General features: G+C 48.5%; 1 protein-coding gene across 3 annotated transcripts in view; it reads left to right on the top strand.

Moving 5' to 3' along the window:
* The first annotated feature begins 4,286 nt into the window (after positions 1–4,286).
* WASHC2C (WASH complex subunit 2C) overlaps positions 4,287–23,146 on the top strand; it is a 66,354-nt gene continuing 47,494 nt past the window's right edge. For all 3 annotated transcript variants that reach the window (XM_050959983.1, XM_050959982.1, XM_050959981.1), the window contains exons 1-11: positions 4,287–4,428; positions 5,842–6,006; positions 15,479–15,544; positions 16,339–16,512; positions 17,229–17,322; positions 17,738–17,796; positions 18,770–18,823; positions 19,521–19,625; positions 20,479–20,566; positions 21,651–21,719; positions 22,402–22,517. In XM_050959983.1, coding sequence (XP_050815940.1) covers positions 4,336–4,428; positions 5,842–6,006; positions 15,479–15,544; positions 16,339–16,512; positions 17,229–17,322; positions 17,738–17,796; positions 18,770–18,823; positions 19,521–19,625; positions 20,479–20,566; positions 21,651–21,719; positions 22,402–22,517 — 1,083 coding nt within the window. In that variant the 5' untranslated portion in view covers positions 4,287–4,335. The remainder of the gene's footprint in view (positions 4,429–5,841; positions 6,007–15,478; positions 15,545–16,338; positions 16,513–17,228; positions 17,323–17,737; positions 17,797–18,769; positions 18,824–19,520; positions 19,626–20,478; positions 20,567–21,650; positions 21,720–22,401; positions 22,518–23,146) is intronic.

Genomic DNA, 23,146 nt, shown 5'->3' with positions numbered 1-23,146 from the left:
GTGCTTGCGAGAGGGGAAGTATTGCCTCCTAGAGGCACCCAGGGGGGTGTGGTATGTGAGTGTCCCAGGTCACTGGGTGGGGGCTCGAGCCGGTTATGCATTGTGTTACTGAAACGGAACCCCTGGATACTGAACCCGGCCCTTGTTGCTGCCAACTCAGAGGGGCAGAAGGGTTAAACTAGAAACACAAAAGAGTAAAGTTGAGAGAGAGAGAAGCATAACCATAAAAGTTATTTATTGAATAATAATGATAACTACACAAGGAGGGCTAAACAAACATAACAGTTACATTATTAAAAGTTAATACCTGAGGTAGAAACGAAAACAGAGAGAGAGAGAGATCTCACCCACTCCATGAGGCTTGAACTGGTCGGGGTTCCCGGGTGATGGGGGTAGGTCAGGGTCCTGAGTGTTGGAGACAGGCAGAGCCCCCAGCACAATCAGTCAGGAAACGGAGTCCCAGCGGAACTGATACAGAGTTTGGGTCTATGCGTCAGAACACTTACTTGAACATAAGTAAGGGTTTTTGTAGAGAAACAATAATGGTTCAAGGGAGAACACTAGATTTGTTTACGGGTAAACTGCTGACTCAAGGATTTTCTTTAGGCTAGATGATAGGAGCAGATCATTTTTGGCTATGGGTGTTGTTTTCTTCCAGGGAGCTCACAATGCAGTTAGGCTGCTTCAGTTTTTTGGATATCAGTCCAGGATTCATTACTAGAATTGGTCTGATAACTGCTTAGCTGGGTGTGTTAATAGATTCATTAACATCTGGAGCAGGCATCCCCCATGATGCAGTGCTTCCCTGCTTTTCTGGTCCCAGAGTTCTTGCGGTTCTCTGTTCTCCATTCTGTATGCTGATGGAGATGCCTTAATCTTGTCACCCTTGTCAGGAGGGGTCTAGGTATGTCTCCCAATGCCCTTCACTGCTCTCTGCAAGCCTTTTCTCTGATCAGTTTGGTTCAAGCAGAGACTGGTGGGGAGGGGTGTGTCTTTCATGAGTCAAGATAGGCTGGATACTGCGCCCTGCTTCCCCAAGAACACAGAGCTGTCTGGTATCAATGCTGAGCTACTTTACAGATCTGGCCATTAATTTTGGTCCCTAAATGGGAGCTGAGTGTTTAGGAACCTCTGGCCCTAATTCTAGTCTAGGTACTGAGCACTTCTATTGGCTGTTTTTTAAATAGTTGCAGTTCTATGGCAGGCAAAGCAGCCAAGAATCTCCATGCTGAGTCTCCTCAGTTTCTCAGAGCTCACATGCTGATTGTCACTAAAAGCTGTGTGGTGCTCTCCTACTGACAAAGCTAATGCCGCTCGCGGGGCTGGAAGTATTTTGTCCGCAAAATTGTTGACAAAGTACCGACAAAGAGTGTTTACACATGCTGATTGTCACTAAAAGCTGTGCGGTGCAGACAAGCCCTCAGTCTCCTTGGTTTCTCAGAACTTAAAGCTGTAAGGAAGCCCAGCAGATCACTAAGTGGCGGGACATGAGTACGCTGTTGGCTAATAAGTGTTTCCAGGCTTGGAGTCTTGGAATGAAATGGGATCACCTTGTTCAATGTGTGTTAAACATCCCCACCCAGTGGCTGGATCACACAGGACATGAGTCTAGTGCAGCTTCCAGCTATTGACTGATGCAAAGAGCATGAGGATCAATGTAAGAAGTGAGCTGTAGCCCACAAAAGCTTATGCTGAAATAAATTTGTTAGTCTCTAAGGTGCCACAAGTACTCCTGTTCTTTTTGCGGATACAGACTAACATAGCTGCTACTCTGAAACCTTTCTTTCCTGTGACTTCAGGGGTTTTTGGGGTAGGCCATACATTCCGTATGCTGCAGAGGACCATCCTGGCCTGGGGGTAAGGTGGCGACAACAGACTGCAGGACAGCAAACAGGCCTGTCCTCTAGGATTTTGTGCACTTCCCTGCTAAACTGGGCTCTGGCTCCCCCTGCCATTAACAACACCGCTAGCTGCAGAATCCGCCTGAACACCCAGCTGTTGCCTGGCCTCCCTGCTGCCTCTGTGTCCCTCTAGTGGGATGAGAGAGGCCTGGAGGGGCTGTAGAGTGACCAGGTGTCTGGTTTTCACCCAGAACACCTGGTCAAAAAGGGACCCCAGCGGCTCCGGTCAGCAACACCGACCGGGCCGTTAAAAGTCCAGTCTGCAGTGCTGCAGCGCTACGGCAGGCTAATCCCAACCTGTCCTGGCTGGCACCGCGCTGCACTCTAGAAACAGGCATTGGTGCTGGTGCTGCCTCCACCCTGAGCACCGGTTCTGCACTCCCATTGCCCGGTTCCTGGCCAATGGGAGATGGGGGGGCGGTACCTATGGGCGAGAGTGGCATTTGGAACTTCCTGCCCCCTGCCTAGGACCAGGACCTGCTGGCTGGTTCTGGGGCACGCACAGCGCGATGTTAGGACAGACAGGCAGCCTGCCTTAGCCCCCCGCTGTGCTGCTGACAGGGAGCCACCTGAGGTAAGCCCATGCCCCAACCCTGAGCCCCAATCCCCTGCCCTAGCCCTGAGCTCCTCCCAAACCCAGAGCACCCTCCTGCACCCTAAACTCCTCATCCCTGGCCCCACACCAGAGCCCCCTCCTGCACCCTAACCGCCTCCCTCACCCTGCACTGCCTTCTGCACTTGAAATCCCTCAGCCCCACCCCCAGCCTGGAGCCCCTTTCTGCACCCCAGGCCCCTCATCCACAGCCCCACCCCAGAGCCAGCACCCCCAGCCCAGAGCCCTCCCACCAGGGGTGAAAGTAATTTAAAGGACTTATTGGTATGCCACAGTCCTGAGCAGGGGTGTGGCCTCAACCGGAGGAGGCATGGCCACAGCTGAAACAGGCAGGGCCTTTAAATCAAGATTTAAAGGCCCCGGGGCTCCGGCTGGGAGCCCCAGGGCCTTTTTAGATCACCCTTGGAGTACCAGCTGTAGGGGCTATTTAAAGGGCCCAGGGCTCTGGCCGCCGCTACTGCAGCAGAGCTCCGGGCCCTTTAAATCACCAGCAGAGCCCTGTTGCCGCTACTGCTGGGCTCCGGCAGCCAGACTTGGGCGGCGCTTTAAATGGCCTAGGGCTCCAGCCGCTGCGGGTAGCGATGGCAGGTCTCCTGCGATGATTTAAAGGGCCCGGGGCTCCGGTGGTGCGGTATGCCGTAGTGGACTGTACCACCTTACTTTCACCTCTGCCTCCCACATCTCAACTCCCTTCCCCAGCCTGGAGCCCCCTCCTGCACTCGGAATCCTTTGGCCCCAGCCTGGAGCCCCCTTGTGCACCCCAAACCCCTCATTTCTGGCCCCACCCCAGAGCCTGCACCCTCAGTTAGACCCCTCACCCACTCTCACATGCCAACTTCCTGCCCCAGCCCAGTGAGAGTGGGGGAGAGCGAGCCAAGGAGTAAGAGGGAATATAGTGAGTGGGGGTCAGGCCTCAGGGAAGGGGCGGGGCTAGGGTGTTCCATTTTGTATGACTAGAAAGTTGGCAACCCTAAGGGGCTGGGACATGCCAGGTGAAAGAGTCCTGGTGGGAGATGAATGCAGGTGGTGGATGAACCCCAGTAGTCTGCAGGGTGTCAGTAATCCCCAGTGGCAGGGCGGGTAGGGTGAGTGTGGGAGGGGGATTGTGATCCCTTGGTGTGGGAGGGGGAGAATCAGCCCTGGAGAGTCTGGAGTGGGTAAGCGGCAATGCAGGGCCAGCTCCAGGTACCAGCGTAGCAAGCAGGTGTTTGGGGTGACCAATTCAAAGGGGCAACACTCTGTCCGGTATCGGGGTGGGACGTCTGGGTCTTTGGTGGAAATTTGGTCTCTCAGTCTTTGAGCTACCTCCAAATTGCCGCTAAAGAGGTAGAGAGGGAGGCCCCACCGTGGAGCGATTGAGCTGCGACTACAGTGCCGCTGCTCGTCTTTTTTTTGTTGCTTTGTTTTTTGTTTGTTTGTTTTTGTTTTTATTTTGGGGTGGCAGAAAAGCTGGAGCCAGCTCTGCCCCTGTGGGAGGGGAGGGTACATACAGGAGTGAATGAGCATGAGCCCCAATGCACGGGGCGGTGGTGAGTGATCCCCAGTGGATGAGTAGGTGGGTGCCTGCTGCGGGGGGGGGGGGGGGTGTCAAGTGAGCCCGGGGGCGGGGCCCGTGACGAAGAAGGCGGATCAGTGAGCTCGGCGGGGGAGGGGCGGGGTCAGTGAGCCCGGGGGCGGGGCTGAGTTGAAGCGCGTCCATCCAGTATCCAGACATGGCGGCTGCAGCTGGGCCACGTGGTGGGGCGGGTCACATGATCGGGCTTAAGCTGACGGCCGGCCGGGCTGATAGGGGCGGGGTGCAGGTGCTGGCCGGGCTCTGCTATGGAGCGCGCGGAGCCGGTCTGGGAGCGGGCCTGGGCCCTCGACGAGATCCGCAAGGGCAGCCAGAGCTGGTCGCTGGCAGCGGACGCCGGGGTGAGCATTGGGCGGCGGCTCGGGGCCATGGACACGGCTCCCGGGGGGCCGGAAGTGAAGGGGTGTTGGGGGGCTGCGGCGGGGATCAAGGGGGGGCGGCGGGGCAGGTGAAGGGAGCTGCGGGGGGCTGATGAAGGGGGCTGTGGGGGAGGTGCAGGTGATGGGGCTGGCGGGGGGAGATGAAGAGGGCTATGGGGGGGTTGTGTGGGAGGTGATTCCCCAGTTGGACTCACTCTCAGCCTCTGGGCCCTGCTTAGCTTTTCCTGGCACCCACTTCCCTCTCCCTGTGCTGCGACCGCACCAGGGGGCTGTTCCCCAGGTGTTTCTCATCGCCCCACAGTGGGGGCCTGGCCCGTTTCTTGGCCCCCCATGAAGGGGGCTGTCCTCAGGCAGCCTGTACCCCAGTCTAGTGGGTGCAGTCGGGAGGGTCTTGGCAGTTGGGAGTAGTGGGGTGCTTGTGGTGAGAGCAGGGCCCAAAGGCTGAGCCAACTGTGTTCCCCAAAGCTAGCTGCAAACTTAGGGGTGGGCTCATGGGTCTGGGGGGTCATATACAAGCTGGTAGTGGGACTCTTTGGGCAGCTGGCTCTAATGAGGGGTGTGTTCCTCCTATGCTGTGTGGATTCTTGAATATACGGACCTCTCCCTGCAGACTAGAAACCCAAATATGGCACTAGGGTGCTAGTGCCCAAGAGCTGGGAAATCTCTCCCCCCTCTGGAAGTACAAACAGAAAATGAAACTGGTCTTGCTCTCCAAACTGAGGGCCACCTTCCCTGTGGATTGGGGAGGGGGTAACCCACGGATGTCCTGAGAGCTCTAGAATTTCCCATCTCTCCATTCACCCTACTCACCCTAGTCCCCTCTGTGACTTTCTGCCCCTCCCACCTGTTCAGCACATGTACCAATAGTGACAGGTTCAGCTTTAATTACCTTCAGAAATTTCTCTGATTGGCAGCACACCCAGAATGGTACTGTGGACAACTGCCATCCTGGGCTTTCCCTCACTTCCCCGTGTCACATCAAGTCCTCATGGAATCATAGTGTGACTAGTGCCAGGGTGAGGGGGCCATGGTGAAAGGAGAGGGATGTGATGCCACTTTAAATCCAACTCCTCAGCAAATCAGAGGTAGTTTCTGCTATTTTAATACTCTCTCTTGTTTTATGAACTGGCCCTGTGTGAACTGCAAAAAAAAAACAAAACAAAAAAAACACTACCAAAGTAATGTGGGGTGGGCAGGAATCACGAGAATATTTAGAGTTTTAGTAATCTCAGTCAGGAGTTCTCCAGTCTAAAAAATCTTTATTTTGTCACTTTCCTGTTTTTTAAATTCACTTGAATAAATAGCCCTGGCCTTTTTATTGTGGCTAAAACTATTTGAAATTAAACACCATTCTCTTATGTGTTTTGTAAATAGCTTCTGCATTTTCTGCAAGAGTTTTCCCAGCAGACCATCTCCAGGACGCATGAAATTAAAAAGCAAGTAGATGGACTGATTCATGAAACAAAAGCCACAGACTGTCGCCTACGTAATGTCTTCAATGACTTTCTTATGTTGTCCAACACACAGTTCATTGAAAATGTGAGTGCACCAGGATCTAACAGGCTTAGAAGCAAGTGATATAATTTGGAGTATGTTAAAATAGAGAGCATTTCTCCTGGATCTCTATTGTTTGTTCATTTTTGTTTGGCAATCCTATAACTATTGGTAAAATGATGTATTGTTTCTGATGATTGTCTGTTCAGAAGTCACTTCTCTAAATTATGCCAGAAATATTAGGCAAGTTCATCGTTCTGGATTCTTTACACTACTGTGAACAGCACCTCCCCTCCCTTGCCCTGGTGCTTTCTGGGCTCTAGCAACCAGGGAATTTCTTTTGGTTTTTCAGTCTCAGCTGCCTGAAGTCTGACATAAGGGGCATCTCCTTGTAATCCACTTCTGGGTCACAGCCCTTATCTGTTGAGAGTGGCTGAGATAGCCCATATCTGATTGTTCTTCACAGTATATTTTTAGTATCTTGTTCAGTCCAGTTGTAAATGTCTTATAAGGAGACTTTGGTAATCTTAGAGACTTCCACAGTCTGATTTGAAAAGCAATGTAGAGTGTTTTGAGATGATCACCTATCTCAGTGGTTCTTAACCTGGTGTGCACGCACCCCCTTGGGGTGCGAGACGCCCTTTCTGAGTATGCGAGACATGCCAGATTTTTTTAGAAGGAAATCATCGAAAAAACAAATTAAGCACAGGCACGTAAGTACAACTACTTTGTTTCTTCAAACCTATGTATTAACATTATACATTTAACGATTATTCCATTAAATTTTAACTGCAAAATTAAAATAAATATATAATTCTCTCTCTTTCATTCTATAGTTATGATATATCTAGGTTTAAAGAACTAACCTGCTTCAATGATTTTTGATAAGGGTTGCAAGAACATATTTTTGAGAACCAAAAGGGTGCAGGCTGCAGTAAGGGTTAAGAACCACTGACCTATCTAACTGTATTTCTTGATATACTGTTAATAGGGACAGTGTTCATATATGTATTTGGTTCTGCTAAACCTGCGTTTCCCAAACTGTGTCATGAATCCCAGGGGGATCATGAGAAAGCACCCTGTACTGGTGGGGTGTGTGTGTTATGAGACCTTTGGAAAAGGGGGGGGGGTAGAAAATGTAAGCAAGTGTTGCTAAAGTGGTGAGAGGGGGAAAGGGAGAATCAAAACCCTGGCACACTGCGGCTCTCAGCTTGCATGCATGCATGGCAGTACCAGCGCCGGCAGCCATGTAACAATGGGCTTGCAGGTCACATAGTAGGAGTGCTGCTAGCATGGCACCCAGGTACTGCTCAGGCATGCTGGGCCTTGGTGTGCCAGGTCCTCAACGTGGCTGGGGCTTATGATTCTCTTCGCATCAGGGACCCAAGGCTCACTGGCAGTGAGGGGTAAGGGTGTGGGAAGCAGGGGCTCCCGACAGGGGATGGGTTGTGTATATAGGGGCTCATGGTGGGAGGGAGGGCAGAGGCTTGTGTCTATGATCTCAGGGGCTCCCCCCCCCAAGGGCTCAGGGAGGCTCTGGGTATGTGTTTGTAGGGGCTTATGGGCCATGAGGGGCAGGTTAGAAGGCGACATCTGAGAAGGGAAGAGGAAAAGGCTCTAACCTTCAAAATGAATGTAAATAAAACAGTCTTATCCACCTTGCGGAGAACAGGCTATGGAGTTGCTTAGTGAATTTTGTATGATAGGCCTGCAGCACCTTTGCAAGTACTGCAGCTGTAGTAATCACACCTTGGGTGACTTCATAGGTTATGTTGGAAGCTCTGCACAATTGTAATGTCTTTGTTATAGTATAGTAGAAGCAGGTGCCATAAAATATCAGAGCTGATGGTTTGAAGACAATTGTCTGTAGCTATTGCTCTTTATTAGAACAAAGTATTTGCTGTGACAGAATGACTGTATTGGTGCTCGCATATGTGAACATCAGTGTTTCAGTACAGTAAGAAGTTGGATGTGAAAAATGTTGGTGTTACACACTAAACTACTACTTAGTGAGTAATGCTATAGCAATGAATGGCTTTAATTTCTTTAGGCATTCTGAAACGTTCTGCACATTGGCAGATATTTTGCCTTGATCAACATTGTACTCTGATTATGCTTGGCTTTCATAAAGCAGAGATACTTTATTCCTGTAAGGGCCTTTGTACAAGGACAAGGCAGTGGAGAATCAGGCCCTTGGTATCTTTAGATACTGTGATACCTAGCTGTGTTGTGCTGCATCATAATGCTGCTGTGTAAGACATTTTAAAAGATATCGTAGGTGCTCAATGTTTTTGAAAATCTGGTCCAAATTGTCTCAAGTTGGTTGCCCAAAAATTGAAGTACTCTGAATTGGGGCTGCTTCTAATACCTTTGGCCTAAACTTTTCTGTGCTTCAGTTATAATCTGTGAATCAGTTTAACGTCTTACCTGATATTCATAGCTAGGTTTGGCAAGATGGTCAGTTGACCATCCTTTATTTGACCATGGTCATGTATTCCAGCAAGTGTCCTGATGTAGGCATCGGCCTACCTTTTTGATTGCATCATGGTGCCAACAGGTGGCAAGCCTATTTTAGATGTCTTGATAGTTCAATTTACTACATGCTAATGCCACCTATTTGGGGGGAAAAAGGTGAACTAATTGAAGTTGAGCATCTTGATTGGCTGGAATCTTCTAGAACAAACATTGTCTGTAGATTATATCTTTACTTGTATACTGGGCCATCAGTGCACCTCATCAATGCACCTGGTGGCTTACAAAAGCACATTCAATAAACTAAGACAGTCTTTGCCCGAAGAATTTACAATGTAGAACGACTACACAAACATGCAGAAATTAATTCAGAAGAGAGTGGGCAAGGGACAGGAGGGTTCAGTTATTAAAATTTCTTTCCCAACGCAGAGAAAAGATTTAAGTTAATTTTCTTTTGTAACTGTTCAATCTTGAATCAGTTCACATTTAAATGCTAAGCTGACATTGCTTTAAAAAGGTAATAACAATCATTCCTGTTTTTAGAACTTCACCTTACTGTGTTTTGCATTTTTCTGAGTTAAAGTAAATCAGTTACGGAATTTGTTTTTTGTAATTAGGCATAAGTATATAAGGCTAAGCCTATTGCAGACCATAAAGTCTTATTCTTCTTCAAGGGATTGCTCATGTCTATTCCACAGTAGGTGTGCGTGCTCGCCACATGCATCGGTGTTGGAAGTTTTTTCCATGGTGCGGTATAAGGGGCACTGCGCGCTCCCCCCACCCTCAGTTCCTTCTTGCTGCCAGTGAAGGTGTTTCGGAACGGCTCTGTTCCATCTTTGCTGTAGCTCATCCCCCAAACTGCTTGTTCATTCAGTGTATGGTACTAGTAGTTAGGTAATTTAGTTTAGCTAAAGCACCCGGGCCGGGGCATGCCCTGGATTTTAAGTTGTGCGACACTTGTAGGTGATCTGTGCCACTGAGTGATCTGCATGCGGACTGTCTGCGCTGTTTGGGGGAACCCATCTCAGCGACTGCTGCAAGATTTGCAAGTCGTTTAAGCCTCAGACCAAGAGAGAAAGGGACATTAGGCTCAGAGCTATTCCGATGGAGTTGGCGCTGACCCCAGCATGGGCGCGCCGCTCCGAGTCGGCACCGAGCACCATGGTGTTGGTGCACAGTGACCCTTCAGCGCCAACGACTAGTTGGCATCTCTCCCCGTCCACAGGGCATGCCAAGAAGGCTAGGAAGATGCCTTCTTCGCCACGGCACTGGAGTAAACCTGGGACAAAGGCTAGACTTATGTCAGGCAGTCCTCGATACCCACCGGCCTCTAGGCCTCCGACACACGTCGAGTGGAGTAGCCCGGCCCATTCAAAGCAGGCCTCTCCGGATGTCTGGATGCCCTCCACACTGGAGGCCCTGCAGGTGGCCTGGGATGTTATGTCCATGCCAGTACCAGGAGCACCACCAATGTCTGCCCCTCGCTGCAGAGGCAAGCTGCGGCTGGGATCTCTGCAGTCACCCCGGCTCGGTAGTGATCTTGGTCGAGGGAACATTTCTAATGCTGTTCACCACCCAGCAACTGTTCAGGGCAAAGTCCACATGGATCGCCCTCAATGCCCACCAGGCTGTCTGATTGGGTTCCATCTGACCAAGACTCTCTGCACTGCTCTGCCTCGAGAAGCAAACACTGACAGGACCGAGGCAGATGATGCCAAAGGTCTTTGTCTCAGAGGGGTTATCGCATCTGGTCACGGCATGAACATTGATGTTGTTCCCCTTCAGCATCGCACTCCAGGACCCCGCCACGGCACCGCCTCCACAGCACCGGGCGTCGATTGCAGGTATCTCACTGTTGTGGGCCCGCCCAGCGGAGCCGATCGCAGAGCAGCTGTTACCAACGGTACTGGTCCTCCATATCAGGATCGTGGTCCTGTGGTCAGCATTGCTCCTGGTGCTGCTGCTCCTCCTGGTCCAGGGACAGCAGCAAGTCACAGTTCTGCACGGCCTCCCTTCATAGTCGTTCATCGGTGAGCTAGGCTGAACATCTGGCTCCGCTGGTGCCACAGCAGGTGCAGTGGCACTGGGGCCCCCGACACAGCCCCCAGTGGAGGCTCACTCGGTGGCCTTAGAAGGACCATCGGCCTCCCTTTCCAGACCTCCAAGGAAGGAGTCGGTGGGACGTATGTCCTCGGCACCATGCCTGGAGACTGATCAGGTGGTGGGTGTCCACCAGCACTGGAGGGTCCAAAGTACTGCACCGGCCTCCTCACGCTCCCTGAATTAAGTGATTATAGCCCTTCCCCCCTCCGTCCCACAGGAGGACTTTAGGGCCCACAAAGAACTCTTAAGAAGAGTGGCATCAAGCCTCCACCTCCAAGCAGAGGAGATGGAGGAGCCTTCGGACTCCCTGTTTAACATGCTGTCCTCCTTAGCACCGAGCAGGGTGGCCTTACCTGTTCATGAAGGGGTGGCAAAAATTTCAAATGCCCTGTGGCAAACTCTGGCCTCATTGGCCCCCATCTCTAAGAGAGCGGAACACAAGTATTTTGTACCCTCCAAGGGGCATGAATACTTATACCCACCCTGCTCCTAACTGTCTGGTGGTTGAGTCGGTCAACCACAGGGAACGGCAGGCCCAACCAGCCCCTACCCTGAAAAATAAAGATTCAAGGAGGCTGGACTCATTTGGAAGAAAAATTTATTCATCCTCGAGGTTCTAGTTACGGATGGCAAACCACCAGGCTCTCCTAGGCTGGTATGAGTTCAATCTATGGGGCTCCCTGCCCAAGTTCGATGACTCCCTCCAGGAGTGCAACAGGAAGGAGTTCAAAGCTCTGGTGGAGCAGGGCACAGCAGCTGCCAGTGCAACCCTGCAGGCAGCTTTGGATGCAGTAGATATTGCTGCACCGTCCATGGGCTCCACAGTGTCCAGAAGAAGGGTGTCATGGCTCCTGCTCTCTGGGCTGTCCAGAGAGGCGCAGACCTTCCTGCAGGACTGCCTGTTTGACAGCAAAGCTCTGTTTGCAGAACAAACAGATACAAAGCTGCATGGCCTGAAAGAGTCCCACACGACTCTCCAGACCCTGGGTCTCTATGTTCCGGCTCCAGCTAAACCTAAGTTCAAGCTGCAGCAAACTCGCGCTCAGGCCACCCAGTCAAAATACGAGACCTCTTATAAGAAGTTGCGGGACTATCAAGAGGTGCCCACAGAGGCAATCTCGGCCTGCCCCCCAGCCTGGGTCCTCCAAGGGTAAGCAAAGGGAAAAGGTAGTTTTGACGGAACGCCCCAGGGCACACTGCTAGTTCTCATCAGGGATCCACCCTCATTAAAGCTTCCCTTCTCCAATTGGTTGTGTGCTTTCCTCCTGGAGTGGTTGCGGCTGACCTCAGACGGATGGGTCCTCAACACCATCTCCCAGGGCTACACCCTCCAGTTTACTTCCTCCCCGCCCAACCACCCCCTGTCCCATCCCCTCTGAGGGACTCCTCACACAAGGCTCTGCTACAGCAGGAGGTGGGGCGGCTCCTGGGCCTAGAGGTGGTGGAAACTGTACCGGGGGAGTTCAAAGGCAGGGGGTACTACTCACACTGTTTCCTTATCCTGAAGGGCAAAGACGGGATCAGGCCCATCTTGGACCTGCGAGGCCTGAACCAGTACATGGTGAAGCTCAAGTTCCGCATGGTCTCCCTTGCCTCCATAATCCTCTCCCTGGATCCCGGGGACTGGTACGCTGCCCTCGATTTGCAGGATACATACTTCCACATTCATATATTCGAGGGGCACAGACGCTTCCTCCATTTCACGGTAGGGCAGGAACACTACCAATTTATGGTCGTCCTGTTTGGCCTGTCCACTTCCCCCAGGGTATTCACGAAATATATGTTGGTGGTGGCGACCTACCTCACGTGCCAGGGGGTCCAGATCTTCCCCTGTCTGGACGACTGGTTGGACAAAGAGAGCTCCTGGTCGCAGGTGCAGGATCACGTGGTGCTCCTTCTGTCCATGTGCATCACTTTGGGCCTGTTGGTAGACAACACCACGTCCACGTTAGTCCTGGTACACCGCATAGAGTTTATTGGGGCGGTCCAGGATGCCTCATTGGCCAGATCCTCCCTCCCACCGGACAGGTTTGAGACCATGAAGGGGCTCATCGACATGGTCACAAGGTTTCCGGTGACAACAGCAAGAGCGTGCCTCCAGCTCTTGGGTCACATGTCGGTGTGCACAGATGTGGTCTGTCACACCAGACTCAGGATGAAGCCCCTTCAGCTCTGGTTGGCCTCAGAGTTCTCCCAGGCCAGAGACAGGATGGACAAAGTCCTCATGGTGCCTGAGCCAGTGATCACCTCCCTTCGGTTGTGGTCCTCCCCGAGAAACATGCTCCAGGGGGTTCCGTTCAGGGGTAGAGCCCTGTCGCTGGAACTAGTGTCCATCGCATAGGACCTGGGATCTGGGGGACGTTCAGACCCAAGATCTGTGGTCGGCTCAGGATCTGACCCTGCACATAAACATCAAGGAGCTAAGGGTGGTAAGACTAGTGTGCATGGCCTTCCGCTCGCACCTGGAGGGCTGCGTGGTCAGAGTCCTCACTAACAACATGGCCTTGATGTTCTATATCAGCAGGCGAGGTGGGGCCTGATCCTCTGCTGCGAAGCCCTCAAGCTGTGGGACTTTTGTATAGCACACGACATCTGCCTACAGGCCTTCCATCTACCGGGTGCCCAGAATGCACAGGTGGATCGCTTGAGCAGACTCTTCTTCTCTCAGCATGAGTGGTCCCTCCACCCAGAGATGGTGCACAGACTTTTCCAAGTGTGGGGAACTCTCCAGGTGGACCTGTTCACAGCTCAGCAGAACCATCACTGTCCCCGGCTCTGCTCCGGAGGTGAGGGGCGCTTGGATGGGGCACTATTGCCGATACCTTCCTCCTGTCCTGGTCAAGCCAGTTTCTCTATGCCTTTCCCCTGTTCCTGCTGATTGGCAAGGTCCTGGAAAAGATAAAGTCGGACAAGGCCTGAGTCCTTCTGATTGACCCGGTATGGCTGCTATGGGACCCTCACGGGCCTGGCAGTTACCCTGTCGTGGCTGTTGCCATCCTGCCTGGACCTGCTCTCCCAGGACCAGGGCCGCTGCCTCCACTCCAACCTAGAAGCACTCCACCTCGCAGCATGGCTGCTCAATGGTTAGGTAGGGAGGAAGGGACATGCTCGGAAGGAGTTCAGCGCGTCTTCCTAAAAAGAAGGCGGCCCTCCACACGCTGATCCTACTTGGCAAAGTGGTCTCGGTTTTCCAGATGGGTGGATGAGTGGGGCATTTCCCTGGTGGCCAGCTCGATCCACCTTATTTTGGACTACCTCCTTCACCTTAGAGCCCAGGGCCTGGTGCCCTCGTCAGTCAAATCAGCCTTCCGTCTGTTGGTGCTGGGCCATACGGTATTCTCCCATGCTATGACTGGCTGATTCCTTAAGGGCTTGGATCATCTTTTCCTGTATGTTAGGCCCCCGGTCCCACAGTGGGGCCTAAACCTGGTGTTGGCCCATCTCACGGGGGCCCCTGTTTGAGCTGCTAGCCACATGCTCCTGGTCACACCTCTTGTGGAAGGTGGCCTTCCTGGTTGCAACTGTGTCGGCAAGATGGGTCTCAGAACTCAGAGCCCTGACTTCCGATCTCCCATACACAGTGTTTCATAAAGATATGGTCCAGCTCCACCCACACCCTTGGTTCCTCATGAAGGTGGTCTCTGCCTATCACATGGGTCAGGACATTTTTCTGCTGGTCCTTTGCCCCAAGCCCCATGCATCCAGTGAGAAGCGCCACCTCCACACGCTGGATGTGAGATGGGCTCTGGCTTTCTACCTGGAACGGACTAAGCCATTCAGAAAGTCTTTGCAACTGTTCATCGCCGTGGCTGAGCGCATGAGAGGTCGGCCAATCTCCACTCAGTGGCTCTCCAACTGGATCACCTTGCACATCCATACTGTTATGACGTGGTGGGAATCCCTCCACCACCAATTGTGAAGGCTTACTTGACTCAAGTGCAGGCCTTGGCTTCCTTTTTGGCCCATGTCCCCATCCAGGACATTTTGTAGGGCTGCTACATGGTCTTCAGTTCACATTTTCACCTCACATTATGCGATCGTCTCCCAAACCAGGGAGAATGCCGGGTTCAGCAGGGCTGTGCTCTGTCTCGAATTTGTGAACTATCCATCTCCAACAGATATAGCTTGGAATCACCTATTGTGGAATACACATGAGCAATCGCTCGAAGAAGAAAAGACAGTTACCTTTTCTGTAACTGGTGTTCTTCGAGATGTGTTGCTCATGCCTATTCCACATCCTGCTCTCCTTCCCCTCTGTTGGAGTTGTCTGGCAAGAAGGAACTGAGGGGGGGGGGGGGCGCGTGCAGCACCCCTTATGCCATGCCATGCCATGCCATGCCATGCCATGCAACAGAGTCGCCACTCCAGGGGTCACTGAGGCGCTCCCCTATGGGTACTGCTAAGGGAAAAACTTCCGGCACCGGTGCACATGACGAGCACACACATCTACTGTGGAATAGACATGAGCAACACATCTTGAAGAACACCAGTTATGGAAAAGGTAACTTTCTTTTCTTTTGTTACTGTTCTAATAAATTTGTACTTTAAAATATTTAACCATTTGTGATATTTGATCTGTCAATTGACCAGTTAGTTTTAAAACAAACACCCAATCCTATTCATAAAATTGTTTTGCAATTCTCCTATGAAAGGTGCTAAAGAAGTACAAAACAGTTTCTACTAAACTGTAGAAAGAATGCCCAATCTTCTAATGCTAAATTAATACATGTTGTTTTTAAATAAATGCATTACCGTTCTAAAATAGCATCATGCTGAATCTCTGATACAAATGATCATATTGTTTGTGTTTCATGGGAATGTAGTGGGAATAGAAAGTCAATATGTTAATGAATTTTTCTATACCTCGTGGACAGTATCTGTTTTTTTCACCACTTGCAGCAGAATGTTATATTAATTTGAATCAATTCTCTTGAATCCATAGAGAGTATATGATGAAGAAATGGAAGAACCTATTCCCAAAACTGAAGTAGGAGACAAAGCAGAACAGGTTAGATCACTTATATTATTACGAGTGATGACAGTGTGTTTGGAGCTGTAGAAAACACAGAAGTAGTCACAAGTTTTGAGGGTTTTATTTATTTTTGTTTTTTTACTCTCAAGCACTTGCAACTTAGATGCTGAATTTTGTTTACTCTTGCAAGTCCACTTGTTGGGTGACTTGAGTCTCACAACCCTAAGAACTCAGGAGCACTCTTGAGGACGACTGGTGTATCGTAACTTCTAGCCCAGTGTCTTGTGTCCAATAGCCAAGCTTAAATTCTAGTTTTCTAAGTGCAACACGTAATTGTAGCAAAAGGGGCAGCGGGCTAAATACTCTTCCCAAATCCTGGAGTTGTGACTAGACACAGGATTGTGTCTGGAATCCTGTAATGGTGCAAAGCCAGGAAGTCTTTTCTTCATTTGGTAATTAAATGCACTTGGAAACTAAAATATCTATAGTATTTTGGGTTTGGTAAAACGGAATTTAATTTCCGATGAACAGATGTATTCAATTCTATCCATTTGAAGCTTACCTAGGGGACTTTGTCATTTTAACTATAGTGAAATAGCTCTGTTGAGAGACAGCAATTTTCAGTCTCACTGCTATGGCATAGTTGAACCCATGACCTCCACCATCAGAGGTGGAAACCATACCTCTATGCCACCAGGAGATCTGAAGGTAGCTGTATTGAGAGTGGACTCATTATGCTGATTTGGAGCTAACCTCCTACAATTACGTTTGACAGTGAAAATGACTTTGACTAAAACGAAACACTAATACGGTGTTTCTGTTATTTAAAGGAGAAAACCCGGGAACAAAAAGAAGCAGATTTGATTCCTAAAATCCAGGAAGCGGTGAACTATGGGTTGCAAGTGCTGGACAGTGCATTTGAGAAGCTGGACATCAAAGCAGGCGATTCAGAGTCTGAAGAGGAAGAAACTAATGAAAGGGTAGAACTAATACTGGAGCCAAAGGTAAAGAAACCTGCCTTTATGAGGAGCATTGGGCTTGAGTCTTGAGTCAGTGTAAGTGGGGAGCAATACCAGCCAAGTTGGTTATGCTGGTGTAAAACTGATACAAGTTGCATCAGAATTGGGCCTGTTGATTGGGGCTGAAGTGGTGGGCATCAGCGCCCCTTGCTGAGCTATCTGGATTTGGGTAGCTAGCTCCTGTGTCTTAGAGCCAACCAGATAGTAGTTTTTGTGAAGAGTATGTTGAAAAAGGCCCTGTGCCCTTTTCTGTGGGTTTTCTGGTGCATGTTGAAGTACAAGGGGTTAGTTCATATTGATGGGTTTGGGAAGGGGCACGTTCAGTTTTTGTATGGGGAGGGGATCTTAATGAATGTGAACTCTTTTTTGTCCCTTTGTGGGGTTCGGAGACAGTTTAATTGATACAGACCACGATCTCCTTTGGACCAACAAATAACAGCTCTAACTGGACCCAGGACTCCAACCTAATACTTCTGTTCGTCCAGTCTTCATGAGCATTATTCAACACCTGATTTGGAACCTAAAACCATTTGGGGAATAAAATATAGTGACTAATAGTCTGCATGGTGTTGAGTTCTCTTAAAAAAAAAAAAGAAGAAGAAAAAAAGGGTGTGGTATTGTTTTGAAATAGGAACTGTAAAGTGTCTTCTCTGTGGTATAGAGATGTAAACAAAAACCCAACCCTCTTTGTCTCTTTACAGGATCTCTATATTGATCGGCCTTTACCTTATTTAATTGGCTCCCAGCTGTTCATGGAACGCGATGATGTTGGGCTGGGGGATTTCTCTAGTGAAGGTTTGTGCGGGTGATGGTCTTGTTTATGTTGGTAACTAGTTCCTGGCTTATTGCTTATGGCTCACGTTGAAGTGAATGGCTCTGATTATGTTGTGTGTTGGTGATTTTGATGACAGGTGCACTAAGGGGGGCATGCATGCACCATATCGGGTACCTGCTAAGAGCTAAATGTAATAGTGAACTGACCAAGCTTAATGTGACTGAGTGCTCAGTGCTTACGAGATCTGACGCTTGTGTGCATGGAATGGGGGAATTATCATAACCTGTGCTTTTCAAACCAATCTCCTTACACAGTGTTTAATTCTCCATTTACGATGCTGTAAGCTAGATGTCTGTGTTCTGAAGGCTGGATAGCTGCATGTATCACTGTGCTGTCTGAACTGAGGTCTCTTTTCTGTTTGTCATTTTTGAACAGAAGGGTCAGTAGACAGTGATCGTGGGAGTGTAATTGACAGTGAAGAAAAAGATGAAGAGGTAAGAGGGGAAGGTAGCTGGCTGTTTAAGCTTGTTGGGACAGGAGCTGTTTTTGTTCTGTTTGTACATTGCCTGGCATAGTGGGGTTCTGGTCCATGACTGGAGCTCCTAGGTGCTATGATGATACAAATAATTTTTTGCATAAACACTTGGGCTTCTTGATTATATGATGGCCTCATTATTTAGAATATTTTCCACTCAACATCACTAAAGGGTTAAATCTCTTTTAAATTGTATATTTTAACTGTGATACAAATATTTCACATTGCTGTTCTTGTGCGGTAATTTTTCCTCAAACAAAATCTTTTCAGGAGAGCAATAAAGAGACACTAGTTCTACTTTTGCTGCCTGTATCGAGCAATGCATATTTGATTAGACTGAAAATATTTCAGCCAATTATTGTTGAAATTAGATTTTCCTGTGGCTGCCCACGCGCTGCAGGTATATCCAATGATCCAGTATGGTGACAGAAGATGAACAACAGAAACCCCATTCACTGCTTACTCTGTAAACCTGCTTGGCTCCACTGATTATGGTGAACCATAACTTGTGGTTTTATACATTTAGTGTATCAGTCTTTTGCATCTGACAAGCTATGTCTGTAATGTGTACATTACATGCACCAGCTGTGTGCTAATTAGTGGACGCGTGCTCTCCTCTGCTCCTGAAAAGTCTTTTGCTTTCTGCATTTTGTAAGACTTGCGCTTTCCTTTTGAGCCAGACTAAAACTCCTGTTAAAATGTTGAACACCTTTCTGAAAACAAAGCCTTAAAAACTCTTGTGCATCAGTCATGGTCTGTAGTGACTAGTTACTAGACTGCTGGGTTCAGTGACAGAAAGCAAGCCGAATAGGTGCAGTAAGCTGTTTTGGTGGTCAGAACTGCTGTGGACAAGGAATTTTAAAGCATTCTACCTTAAACACATAACATGACTGTGTGCATTGTCTGTGTATCAAATTGCTTTTGCATTCTAGGAATCGGATGATGAATTTGGAAACCCAAGTGAGGACAACCAAAAGCCAATAAGGGCAAGTATTGTGGAATGGAACAAAAGGCTGTCTGATTTTTTTAAATCAAGATTGGGTGCTTTTCTTTGGCTGCGTTCTACAGGCCAGACTAGATGGTCACATTGATTCTCAGGCCAGAAGGATCTATGTGCTGTACACAGTGGAGATGAGATAGGATTTTATAGGGACAGCTGTTCAAAGTCTAGGTTAAAACGTGAATCATATCATCTTTCAGATATCTTGTTTGTGTGCTCAGCATGTTTGGGCCCGATGGTCCTTGGCTTGAGGGTGGGATGGGGTGTGGGTGAATGCTTTAAAAATGAAGTAAAGCCCACTTGAAGTTAAAGTCCAGACCTTCAGAAATGTACAATGTCTCAGATAAAACAGAAAAGGCAACGTAGATAGGGGCAGAGGGAAGCTGGAAGGTAGAAACAGAGGTGGGAGGGGTGTATGTGTAATGGTGAGGATACTGTCCTAATGATCAGATTCTTCGTCATCTCTCTTCTGTTTAGTCAGAATTGTCTGTTAGTGCTGAGCCAAGAAGAATATGCAACATAACTTGGGGTTTAGGACATTTTCTTCCCTGTCATCCCCACCCCCAAAAAAATCATACCACTAAAACTAATTGAATGTACCTGTAAGCAAATTCAGTTCAGTCTGCTGGCCTTTCTCTTTCTAGCTGTAGCAGACAACAATGACTTGTGTTGTTGCTTCTCAGAAAAGGACATTGGTGAGTGATGAGGAGGAAGAGGAGGATGGGTGTGACCTCTTTGGTGACTCTGAAAAAGAGGAGGAAGAGGACTTAGAAGAAAACACAAGGCCGGTAAGGGATTACTGCTGCCAGTGGGAATGAGGCATGATTCCCTCTTGCAGGTGTGAAGGAACTGCAATACTATCAGTGTGAGGAAATGAGCAAGCCCAGTGATTGCTAAGAGTTCTCTGGCACGGGGTGTTGCAGAGACTGTTAAGGCTCCTTTCTAGCATTATTGCCTGTTCATGATACCTCTTGGGATGCCAGAGACCCAGGCTGGCTCCCGAGCAACCTCTGAAGCTGTGCAAAGTAGCTTATTGTGCTCCTCCATGCAAATGTTGTCTGTCTCTTATTCCGGGGACTGCCCAGAAACAAGGTGGCTGCTTTAAGAATTTTGAAGACAAGTGGGAAATAGCTTGTGTTCTTGCCTGTTGTGACCCATTAAATTACCTGATAGCGTTATGCAAGTGTAAATTTTCTGTTCTGCAGGATTCCAAAGTGCTTCGCAAACCATCGGCATATAGCCCTATCGAAGCAGTGCTACCTCTGGTGTGGAGCATGGCAGCCAATAGGGGAAGGGAAATGATTAGCCCAGAATGTTGGGACAAAACCCTTCCTCTTACACACAGTCCTAGGACGTGAGCTCCCTTCCATGAGGGTCTGATCTGAACCCTCTTCCTATCCCATGCAATTATGGGGTTGAAACTCTGTGGATTAGCCTCAGGTATATGGAGGGCTGATTAATTCTGCTGGCACCTGGACCTGTGTTTACAACAAACCTGTTGCTTGAGCTGCTAAGCTGTCCCCTTGGGAAATGTTCTTATCTCTGCCAGTAAGGGGTGAGCCAAACACTCCTTGAGACATAAAATAGGATTTTGCTGAAAGGAATACAGTATTCTCTTCCTTCTCCTTGTTGTACCCTCAGAAAAAGAAAAGACCAACGTCGTTTGCAGATGAGCTGGTGGCCCGGATCAAAGGGGATGTGCCTAGCAAACAGGATGGAGAACAGTCCTGTAAGCTACTCTTTAGTACATGCCTATGGGGAAGTACTAGGATCTTGAGGCTGTTTGAGGAGTTCTTTGTAATAGTGCGATGGTATTCGCAGATGTGAATACGTTTTGCATGAAAGCAAATAACATGCATCTGTCCTCTTGCAGTCAAGACAAGTAAGTGATGCAGACAATGATGTTCTAATAACACAACATATGACAATGGGATCCTAAAGCGGTTCTGGCCAGGGGTAGGTATGAATGTCAGGTGGTAATTTGTAGGGAGAATCAGTAGAATCCTCCATTCAGGAAGAAGCTAATCACTTCTCCACTTTCCTGCAGGTCAGGAAGGGGATTCTCGCCTAGTCTGCTCCCTACATGGTGTAAAATTGCTCCTTGGTGTATGCACATTGTTTAGCTGTTTAATCTGACTTAGGGGGAAATGCTGGCCACTAGCCTGTTCCCTTTGTGGCTGTTCTAAGAGTGAGAAGCAAAATATCCTACTGGTTTAGTATATTCAGGCTTTTAAATAAAAGCTAACCTGTCAGTATCACTTGTACTCTAAGAAACATTCCTTGTTGCTGGTGTTAGTCCCACCATAGACTAAGAGTGTGAAAGATTTTTGCCTCTTATTTACTCTTGACCATTTAGACCACCTGTTGTTTTTTTTCCCCTACTTTGCTCAGCTTGAACAGTCAAACTAGATTGATCAGTTTCATGCTTAATTTGCAAAATGTTCTTGTTTATGAAAATAAATAGAGGAATCTTCCACATATACCACCATCAAATATTTTTAAATTAAAATATTTAATCTGTAAAGTGTCTGACATGATGGGGCCCTGATATATGAAGTTTCTAAGTGCTACTGTAATTTAAAAAAAAAAAGCATTTCTATTCACCTCAACCTCAGAAAATGTTCAGTTGAACAATGGGCATAAAACTAGTTTGCGGGGTTGCTTCAGGAAGCCGTGCAATGTAGGAAAAATATACAAATAGGCTCTTGTTCTGACTCTGTTTTAAAATGCATTTATAGCATACTGGCCTCAGGTAATAAATCACAAGAGTAAAGAGACTCTCTTTTTAATGACCTCTTCATCTTTTCTTCAAGCACCGTCAGCAGAAATCAAAACAAAGAAGACTGTGAAAGAAAAGAAGGAAATTAGAGTTCCATCAGATGGTAAGGCTTCTTCCTCTGCTCTGTAACTTCTGCTTCCAAATTTGGGGGGAGAGGGGTCAGATCTTCTGGATAAAGTGATATATTCCAGAAACCCCACTTCTGCACTGTATCAATTAGCATCCTTCATTTTATATTATGGGCAGTGTGTGTATATGTATACATATCTCATAGAGCTGGAAGGGACCTTGAAAGGTCATAGAGTCCAGTCCCCTGCCTTCACTAGCAGGACCAAGTACTGTCCCTGATAGGTGGGTTTTTTTCCCCCCAGATCCCTAAATGGCCCCCTCAAGAATTGAACTCACAACCCTGGGCTTAGCAGGCCAATGCTCAAACCGCTGAGCTATCCCTCCCCCCAGTAAAGTAGCCTGTGTTCATGTCTGCACCAAGCAAGAGTAGAAATGGGTGTAGAGGAAGTTCCTTGCTCACACATGATCTTACTTGGTGTGGTCCAGTTGCTATAGATCTCATTCTTAGTTGCAGCAGTGATACGCGTGTGATGTCAGAACTTCTATAGAGTAGACAAAGCTGATTGTTCTGTGTGCATCTATAAAATCAAAACAGGGTTGTTACCATGGAGCATATGTAGTTATTTGGCCCCTTCTCCGTGTTTCCCTTCCTGAGAATGCAGAGGAATGGGCCCAGTTAACAGCTCTTTTGCAGTATGCATGTGCTGTGTTTCTAGATGACGAGGATGACATCTTCAAACCTCCCAAGCTGACTGATGAGGACTTCTCGCCATTTGGTTCGAAGGGTGGCCTTTTCAGTGGCGGGATGGGACTCTTTGACGATGACGAGGAGGTTAGTTACTGGTGGGGTAGAGGGACATGTGAATTCCTGCACAGATATCCCCCTAAAAAAGGAATTGATGCTGTACGAAGGTGAGGAGACAGGAACTCTCTAACTTGCCACAACATCTTTCCGGCTTGATCCACAAACGTAATGCTTGAGTGAGGTTCTGCATTTTGTTCCTCTCTGCATGATGTCCTTTCTCCAGTAGTGGAGCTTCTATAAAAAGCAACAAGGGGATGACTTGACGTTCCAAAAAGCACATTGGAAATAGAGTCCTTGGATTCACAGGTTCAGTTCCCAGCTGAGTTGACTCAGACCTTCTTCTTTTTGAGGCAGATAAATCAAGGAAAGTGCAGTTAACTGAAAACACCTGTGCATAGTAAAGACCTTTTAAAGGCAGGTCCACATTGATGCTGAAAATCATGTGCCTCTCTTCAGAGGATAGCAGGTTTGACCCTGGGGTCTTTGGGCTAAATATCCCTCCCACTCCCTCTGCACCATTAACATGCAGGAATGCTATCAATAACTGCTCTGCCACCCCTACCCCCAAAGGTAGCCATATTGCAACAGTGCAGTATATACATAGCTTGTGAAGTGCTGTGTGAATTTTTTTTTTTTTTTTTAAAGGAAGGCCAGCT

Source organism: Gopherus flavomarginatus, chromosome 6, assembly GCF_025201925.1.
Source record: "Gopherus flavomarginatus isolate rGopFla2 chromosome 6, rGopFla2.mat.asm, whole genome shotgun sequence".
Classification (NCBI taxonomy): domain Eukaryota; kingdom Metazoa; phylum Chordata; order Testudines; family Testudinidae; genus Gopherus; species Gopherus flavomarginatus.
This window is presented reverse-complemented; position numbering and strand designations above follow the sequence as displayed.